The sequence below is a fragment of the Ostrea edulis genome, chromosome 5 (genome assembly GCF_947568905.1).
Source record: "Ostrea edulis chromosome 5, xbOstEdul1.1, whole genome shotgun sequence".
NCBI classification, from domain to species: Eukaryota; Metazoa; Mollusca; class Bivalvia; order Ostreida; family Ostreidae; genus Ostrea; species Ostrea edulis.
This window is the reverse complement of record NC_079168.1, coordinates 56,919,660-56,929,723: the sequence shown is the minus strand read 5'-3', so window position 1 is coordinate 56,929,723 and position 10,064 is coordinate 56,919,660. Positions and strand designations below refer to the sequence as shown.

Genomic DNA, 10,064 nt, shown 5'->3' with positions numbered 1-10,064 from the left:
TGATTAAACATGTTTTCCTTGGAAAAGTCCGTTTCGAACTTATAAAACTACATATATGTATCTTCAACATGAATGTGATAAAATCTGTCACTATACTTAAAATGATATTAAGGGAGTTAGCTCCTGAGCTTTTGAGCACAACTGCGCAGGATGCTACAACTAGGTATTCACAGGTTCAATATTGATCTCATTGGTGCCAACATATTACACATCTATTACTGAACCCCATACAGTTGAAAAAAATTGTGTCAATTCAAATTTTGAAATGATTTTGCAGGGACTATATTTTGTGGTGGAAGGATTGATTGATAAAAGAACTGCTTTCATGTCTATGACCTGACCTAGGGTATGTTAAATTTAACTAGAGGAGATATTCTGCTAAAATAAAACTTTAATATACAGCACAACCAGCAGCAAGACATTTGACCTTGACCCAATATCTAAATAAACAAATTTACAAATTTGAATCTGCACTATGTCAGGATGTTTTCATGCAAAGGTAAACTTCTTTGGCCAAATGGTTTTTGAGAGGAAGATTTTTAAGGACTTTTTCTAAATATTAATACGTAAAATTTGATCCCCTATTGTGGCTCCATCCTTCCCCCGGGGTCATGATTTTAACAAACTTAAAACTGCACTATGTCAGGGAGCTTTCATGTAAATTTGTACTTTCCTAGCCCAGAGATTCTTGAGAAAATTTTAAAAGATTTTCCCTATATATTTGTATGTAAGATTTTGATCCCCTATTTTGGTCCCATCCTACCCCCGGGGGCCATGATTTTAACAGTTTGAATTTGCACTATGTCAGAAAGCATTCATGTAAATCTCAGCTCTTCTCTTGAAAAGAAGATTTTAAAAGATTTTCTCCATATATTTGTATGTAAAACTTTGATCCCCTACTGTTGCCCCATCCTACCCTCAGGGGTCATGATTTTAACAAACTGTAAAATGCACTATAACAGGAAGCTTTCTTGAAAATTTCAGCTCTTCTGGTCTAAGGGTTCTTAAGAAGAAGACTTTGAAAAGGCCTCATCCTATTTTTGCATTTTGTGATTGTCTCCCCAATAAAGAGAATATGGTCCTTCATTTGAACAAACTTGAGAGCGCTTCACTCAAGGATGCTTTTTCTTAAGTTTGGTTGAAATTGGCGCAGTGGTTCTGGAAAAAAAGTCAAAGATGTAAAGATTACAGACAGCCAGACGGGCAGACGACGGAGAACAGACGACCATAAAAGCATACTTAAGCTTTCAGCTCAGGTGAGCTAAAATACCTACAGGTATCATTATCGATTTCCATTCACATACAATCGGTGTAGGCTGGTTTAATTCAGAACCCCTACAAGCATGCCATGAATCATAACAATATCGATATGAAAAATACAGCCACATGATCTACAAGATGTATGTACATGTAACACATACACTCACGCATGTGTGCGTACGTGTATGTGCATTATCTTTTCTTCTGCAGAGCACGATACCCGGACTATCCTGTCAAGGACCATGTATTTGAATGTAGGAACATTCTACTTTGTTTTTTCGGTATGTTTGCGACAATCGACAGCATTTCACTGCTCTTCTGAGCCAAAGTGTCGATGTTACTATGATAAAGGGATGGTGGTTGCTGGATGCAGTGGACTTGGGCTATTGCACGCTCCAAGATTCAATGAAAGTGTTCAAAGTATCGATCTAAGCACTAACCGTCTCTCAGAAATACCTGCAGATATGCCTTCAAACATCGTTTCCCTCAACATTGCCGAGAACAAAATCATAGATCCTAAAAAAGAAGTTCTTTCAAGATACAAACATTTGCGATGGTTGGATATCGGAAGGAATTGTTTATGGCAAAGACATAAAACATGGCCTTCTCTGTTTTTTGAAAACCTGACGCAACTGGAAACATTACACATAAAAGATGATTGTAGTTCAATTAATTTTGCGGATATGAAATACTCAAACAAGTGCTTTTATGGATTATCGTCTTTAAGATACATTGAATTAAATGGGCTACGTACTGGTAACTTTGGGGATGCGTTTGATAAAAATATGTCTATTCAAATTCTTGTCTTGTCAGGATACGAGTATTGTCATATTCAGGACATCAGAACATACACCTTCAACGTTTTCAAAAAGTTGACAAATTTGTCATTGCATCAGTGTGTACTTACGAATATCGAGAAGGGGGCTTTTGCACTCATGAATGATCTCGTTCACCTGGACATATCAAGCAACAAAAACCTTCATTTATCCGTGTTACCAAATATCACTTACGATCTTCGAGATTCGAAACTAAAGACTCTCATCGCAGATAGCCTTCAGTGCTATGGTGGACTATCACTTATTTTAACTGTAAAACACATAGAGAACCTCGAAAATACTTCTTTGAAAAAACTTTCGTTAGCAGGAAACAGAATTGCCATAATTGATAAAGATATTATGAAATATTTACCAAAATCATTGACAAATATAAACATCGGAGACAACATGCTGCAGTTTGGATCCTACATTTTTCAAGGTTCATTTCTTCCAAATTTAGAAAGGCTTGATGTTGAATATACCGGAAGTTATAGACCGGGATTCCATATAGGCTGTAACACGTGTTCTAACTCCTGTTGTACCAAGACAGCAATTGTCAACGTTTCTAACGCTATCATAAATGACACACCGAAGCCATATTTTACAATACGACTGCCCCCGAAATTAAAAATTCTAAATATTGCCAATCAGAGAATTGACCACCCTGTTTTAGAGTTTGGGTTCTTCCCACAAAACTCTTTAACACATCTGTATGCCCAAGGGAATTTCTTCTATTCTATACATCATATAACCGGAATTAAGAATTTGGAATACATTGATTTATCGAATAACTTCTGTTCCAGTATAACCAATCAATCTTTACAAAATATGAGCAGTTTATTATTTCTCAATTTGTCTACAAATCTTCTAGGAAAAGAATTGAGAAGTCAAAATGTAAATGATATGCTTCATTTTCCTCCCCATCTGAGAGTACTTGATCTCTCGTATAACTGGATAACGACCTTAGCCCTTGACTTGTTCACTGTCAGTAGAGATCTTGAGTCCTTAAACTTGAGTAATAATGAGATAGAATCCGTGTCATTTGATTTGTCTTCTTCTTTAAAATTGCGTGAAATAGATCTCTCCTTTAATAAAATCGTTAAGTTGGATTCCGCATCGATGAAAAATTTAGATTCTCCAAGAAAGACCCGTTTGAGTATCAATCTGGCAAAGAATCCTTTGGTATGCACTTGTCAAAGCCTAGGATTCCTGGAATGGATAAAAGAGTAATTAAATAAACACTTCCTAGATCTAGATAAATACACGTGTTCATTTAGCAACAACACAAAGACTACCTTGGGTGATTTGGATCAAGTGATATCTACATTAAAACGCGAATGTAAATCCTATACAACATTAGTTGTCGCTGTAACTGTTATTTTACTTGTAACAATAGTTTGTTTTTCACTTGCTATTATGTATAGATATAGATGGAAACTACGATATTTATATTACGCAGGGAAGCGAACTTCCAAAGGATACTCAAAGATATTAGAGGAAGGAAGGGAATACCATTTTGACGCCTTTATTTCATAAGCGGAGAACGAAAGACAAATCTTAATTCCAAATCTATTGAAAGTGGAGAAGGAAAATACTTTCAAATTTTGTATTCACAGCCGCGACTTTATGCCTGGTGTGGTCATAAGTGATGCTATTCACTTTAGTAGACGAACTATCGTTTTCCTGAGTGAAGCCTTTCTTGGATCTGAATATTGCATGTACGAAATCCAGATGGCGCGAATGGAAAGTATATCTCGTGGGGGAGAAAACGTTCTTTTCATTGTTTTTCTGGATGATCATCTCAGAAACATTCCAAACTTTCTAGAGGATCTATTAAGTGAACAGTCATACGTTCCATACGATAAACAAATCCCGGAAGAGTTCTGGAATGCGTTGACTCAAGTTTTGAAAAACAATTAAGATTTGTTTTAAACTTTCATCATTCAGAATTATCGAAATAGAAGAAATCTGAAAGGGCTCGTGTATATTGAGCTGAAGTATACATGATTATTTATGTTCCATTTATTATGGTTGTATATCAAATAATTTATCCATGTGTTTAATATATTCTTATAGTATGTTAAATTGTACATAATTATATGTTTACTATGATTTGTTTGTATGTCCCTTTCGTAAATACTTTCACTCAATACCAATACAAAATGTGTAACTCGTTACCGACTCCGATATCCTACCAGCCAAGCGGAGAACGAGAGAACAATGCTTAGGTTAAAATAGTTGTATTCCTCGTGTGTTTTTTTTTTTTTTTTTTTTTTTTTTACAAACTAAAGATTATGAGTTTTATACATCAATCACAAAAAACATTTTATATTGTCAAAGAAGAGTTTATGAAGATGTAATTTTGATGTCTGTATCAAGTCCTTTATCTCAGTGGGCATCTGTTTTCTAATATTTTCTCTCAAATTTAGTTACTCGAATATTAATTACAAATAGATTAAATTTTTTATACTTTAAGGTATGGAGGACTGTATATAATGTATTAATGAACAAATATATACAATAGAAAGTGCATAGCGACTTGTCTCAACATACCTTACGATTTCATTGAATTTGATATTAATTCACAGCCATACTAAACGACATATGACTATACATGCATATATGTATGTATTCAAATTACTTTCTGTGATGTTAATGCATGCATTTACTATTATGATTATTATATTCGTATATTTGTATATTATATGGTTCTTGAAGGAATTTTTTCAACACTTGATATACAAGAGGTACATGTATAATATTAATTCGCATTGCTATTTTCATTTTTTTCTGCTTAAGTCGTTTTTCGTTTCGTTTGAGAATTGTTCACGCTTACAGAGACATGTTAGCTGTCGATGAAGTGCCAGTTTTAGACATTTTTGTATTGTACCTCATGTATCACTTCCATTGTGGTTTGAGCTAAGAAAATGAATAAATGAAGGAAGGAACGAAGTGGTTTGCTCAGTTTCTCCTTCTTTCTGCCAGCTAAACTTGTCCTGAGGGGACCTCGAAAACGGTTAGGCGCAAGTTCTCGATATGTCATGTTATGGTATACCTATGTTCCTAGATGATCCTCAGCATTCAATTTTTACAATATTTGGGAGAAAAAGTATGGGATATCAAAAGGGGATAGGGTTTCAACATTTTACAATAGAAAAACCATGGGAAAATTATAAAACACAATTTGTGATGCATCATTGTCCGTTGTCAATGACATTTGGTCTATAGGAGTAGATTAGGCGACTAAAATGGTAGATTTAAAATTTTCAAAATGGCCGCTAAATATGCATTAAATTTTCGCATTCCGATCTCAATGAAATTTGATATGTAGGGGTAGTTGAGGATGGCGAATAAAATAGTGAACTCAAAATATTCAAGTAGCGGAAAATTTCAAAATGGTTACCTGATCTCAACAAAATTTGGTACGCACATGTAGGAGTAGTTGAGGATGACAAAATCAAATGGTGAACTGAGCTTGAAATTTTCAAAATCTCCATCATTTTTATAATAACCACTAAAACGTGTCAAATTTTGAATGAAAGTTTAATGTATATGTATAAGGACACCCCTGACCAACGTTTTTCAGCAGTTTTTTAACATGCTTGTAAAATGATTTCCAGGATTTTACATGTCCTAAAGGTAACAATGAAAAATGGGTGCAATTTCCATACTAGATGTTTGAAATTTATGATTTTTAGTTTGTTTGATATGTGAAATATATATGTCAGCATTAACTAATAATGCACTTAAGCTTCCTTCTTCGATGTTACACGTATTACATGCATTTATGCTGAAAGATTTCTTTTCATTTTAAGGGGTCTCGGGAAATTAGCTTGCAGGGTTTTGGCAAGAGAAGTGATTGTCAAAAAAAACAACAACAAAAAAACAACATGCACTATGTTTATTTTGCAGGAAGTTGACTTAAAGTAATTTTCTTTTGGGGGTAGGGATTCAATTGGTGTTCATTTGGGAAACTTTCCTAACATCATGCTGTTAGCGTTATCACTTGTTTTTAACCTATGTACGGCGCTCAAGGTCGTAGTAGTGAAGGTTCTTTATCGTGCTTACGCCTACGGTGACATAGAATCTCTGCGTGAAGGTCATATCCATAGACCCGTGAAGGTCATATCTATAGACCCGTGGCTTTTATTTTTAATATATTCAATATATTGTGTTAATATCATTAATTATATTCAATATATTGTGATAATATCATTAATTATATTCAATATATTGAGATAATATCATTAATTATATTCAATATATTGTGATAATATCATTAATTATATTCAATATATGTGGTGGTATATCAACATATATATAATCATATGTTAAATAATGAACGATATAAATTGTGGTGACCATGATATATTAACTAAATAATTATATGTTTGATATATTGTAAAAATGGTTGGAATGTGTATGTAAATTTAAACGATGTACAATACTTATAGATGCGTTATATCAGCATATTCTTTGTCTTGTTAACGATTTTTGTAATCATTTGATGAAGTCTGTTAAACGTTAAATTTAGAAAAAATGTTAATATAAAGAACAGTGATCAATCTCATAGCTCCCATAAAGAATACAAAATTCAGAGTAAGGCAAACACGGACCCCTGGACACACCAGAGGTTGGATCAGATACCTAGGAGGAGTAAGCATCCCCTGTCGATCGGTCATATCCGCCGTGAGACGTATATTTCGAATGGGTAAACGGAGTTATCCGTAGTCAAAATCAGTGTGCAAAGAACGGCCTAACATTTGGTATGAAAGGCGCCAGACAGCATTTGACCTAATGATATGTTGTATTGGCAAACTAGATCGTTATAACAACAATAGAATTTGCGAAAAGCTGACTTTAAACGAGAATGTTGAAACCCCTGTACCACTAAGTTGTTTGTCAGTAGCTTGCTTGCCTCGATTTAAAAACTAACCATAAGCAAAAGAAGCTCTTGCGTATCGAATCAGTTGAGAGATATAAACACCATATGCAGGTGATAATGGAATATTGCTATAGAAATATGGGAAGTTGACGACGGAGAAGCTGAAATCATCCCGTTTGTCATAAAGTTGAGTTGTTAGTTTGACATTAGCATCTATATTCAATAAAATATCTAAGTACGAAGCAGATCATCTTCGTTAGCCAAGGGTTTACGATCCGCTCCGCTTCTCTACAAACCTTTGGCAGATCTAGTGCGAATTTCGTAGCTTTGACTGGCGTCCTCTAGCGGATGGCGAAAACAACCCTGTTTGGATTACATCATGCTTATCGAATGAAAATACGTGTTTCAGCTACTGTTTATTGATTGATTGATGTTTTCCGCCACACTCAACAATTTTTCAGTTATCTAGTGGCGACCTGTTTTTATTGGTGGAAGAGAGAACCCAGATACAATGTACCTGGGAAGAAACCACCGACCTTCCGAAAGTAAACTGGGAAAGTTTCTCACTTACCGTCGCGAGCGGGATTCGAACCCGCGCCAGGCCGTGTGATTTTGAGCGCGCTGCTCTAACCACTCGGTCACGGAGGCCCCTCAGCTACTGTTCAAAAGTTGATTAGAAATGCCTGCGCTCAGAGAGTAACGCAATTTATTATGCAAATCATTCAAAATATTAATGATAAATTTAACTATCTCTTAATAGCATACTTGAAAAAGAAATCAGTGAGAATATTATTTAGAAAATAAACATGTGGTGAACCCATGAAATATATGTACTCGTTGAATCTACGTCTAAAAATAACCCCACACGTGTAAGGTGAATTCCAAATTGAGGAAAATAGCTGTGGCGGAACTGTCTAAATCTGGGATAGATAGAACATAAAACAACGAATTACAAGAGATGTTTGATATTAAATTTATGGTTCGGTACTGTAGTAATTAAAATGCACCTCTTTATGCAGATACGAGTCTAAACTGCGCACTCGGCATCATTGGTTTGAATATTTATTTGATACACGGCAGGGTGACAGTTGTAGGTATTTAAATTCCTTTGTTTTGCACGTGATCTATCGTAACACGTTCTCTGACTGAGCAGTGGACTTTCCCTGTGTCCAATCATATGCTGAAAGTTGAGGCTACGAAAATCGCACTAAATTTGCCAAGGGTTTGTTGAGAAGCGGAGCGGATCGTAAACCATTGGCTAACGAAGATAGAAGCATATGTGGAAAACTCTGTTGTGCCTTTTATTTAGAGTTCAATGGGATATATCGAATCAATACATGAATGAAAACGATCTTGTTAATAGATAAAACGTCGTCAAATTATCTAAATGTTGAATTGAAGGCCACAGCAAGGATTTTTTTCTTCTCATGTAGAAGGTTTTGAATAAATTCTGCCTCGTAAGAATATAAAATCAGGTTAGCTAATTAAGGAGCAGAATAAAATTAATTTCAAAACAAACTGACAAGGAAGTTGTAAAGCATTTCGCTGAAAGTTTTGTAACTTGTCAAAATCTTCGCTTTGAAAAGATCCCGTGGGGATCCGGGTTAGAATAGGTCCTCAGTACCCCTTGCTTGTCGTAAGAGTCGACTAACCTGGGCGGTCCTTCGGATGAGACCGCAAAAACCGAGGTCCCGTGTCACAGCAGGTGTGGCATGATAAAGATCCCTCCCTGCTCAATGGCCATAAGCGCCGAACATAGGTCAAAATTTTGCAGCCCTTCACCGGCAGTGGTGACGTCTCGATATGAGTGAAATATTCTCGAGAGGGACGTAAAACAATTTTCAATCAATCGTTGCGAAAAGTATGCTTTTCTATTCTCCCGAACACTGGAAATAGGGACTTTTTCATTGGTTGAATATCGCAATAAGGAATGGAAAAGCGACCAATCTCATAAGGAAGCCGAAACACATCTTCCAGCGAAAATATAGGCGTTGTGTCCCACGGGAGGTAAAAGAAGTGCGACCAACCGTGGGTTTCCGACGACGACCGTTTACAGCCACCACAATAATGTAAAGTGAAACCACGTGACAGAGCAAACACCAAGATTCCCCCAATATTCAAAATGATCGTTATTCGGACACATACCATTACTTCTTTTGATCATTTGTATTTACACCCACCCAGACAGTTTATGTCCATTAGAAGATACATGTAGGTGTATAGTATTTCGTCGCTCGGTCGGTAGGTACAAATTATGTTGTTCGACTAACTTCATAGGCACGTGGTCAGTATCAAGTATATGAACTCTATTCTCAGATCCTATGGTCAAAGGTTTTCTAGCATGCATATATCAATTATTTCACGATAGATAACCAGAAAACGCTTTCTATAATTGTCTTCAAACTCCAAAGTCTGGTTAACAATGACTTGTAGCTAACCCTACCCCCTCAAAAAGATTTTCAGGTTACTAGGTCAAAGGACACAAGTTTTCTGACGTTAGGATCCACACTCCGTTTGATCCACCCCTTTTTGATGTACAAAACAAAGCGAATAAAAATATTTTCTTTTTCTCTAGTCCTGGCCTGGAGGTTATAAAACATTTTTGAGCACGTTTTCATACTCAAAATCAAATATACACATGTAGCAGGCGGGTAGCAAGAAAGAAAATGAAGGTACGGAATGGGGTCTTGGGGTCACCTTGAGGCCCCAGTGGGTGCAGGACAAAGCCCAGGTGGGGCCCAGGAAGTGAAACCCCGGAAGCTTCTGGGTTTTACCAATGAAATCACAGGTTTTTTGTGTGCATTAAATCAGGGTTTCTTGTCAATTTCCAAAAAAGACTGTTGATTTGTAATTAAAAAAAGGACTTAAGATTTCATTGAATGATATTGATTAAATCATAAATCGGAACTACAATTGTATATAACGGAAAATATTTTTGAGGCACAGATATTTTAACGGCAGCTAAATTATGTGTACACAGTTGCGTACTTGCGTATACATATAGGTAGCTACGCGCCTGTGTAAACAGAAGTACCTATCAAAATACATCAGAGGAGTGTAACATTTAAACAGGTTTACATAATGTCGTCTTTCATCATTATGAA

General features: G+C 35.8%; 1 protein-coding gene across 1 annotated transcript; it reads left to right on the top strand.

Annotated features, from left to right (window-relative positions):
- Positions 1–990: 990 nt before the first annotated feature.
- LOC130054592 (toll-like receptor 4) lies at positions 991–3,704 on the top strand. The gene is made up of 2 exons (XM_056164906.1): positions 991–1,256; positions 1,471–3,704. The coding sequence occupies exon 2, from the start codon at positions 1,503–1,505 to the stop codon at positions 3,303–3,305; it is 1,803 nt and encodes a 600-aa protein (XP_056020881.1). The 5' UTR covers positions 991–1,256; positions 1,471–1,502; the 3' UTR covers positions 3,306–3,704.
- The last annotated feature ends 6,360 nt before the right edge of the window (positions 3,705–10,064 follow it).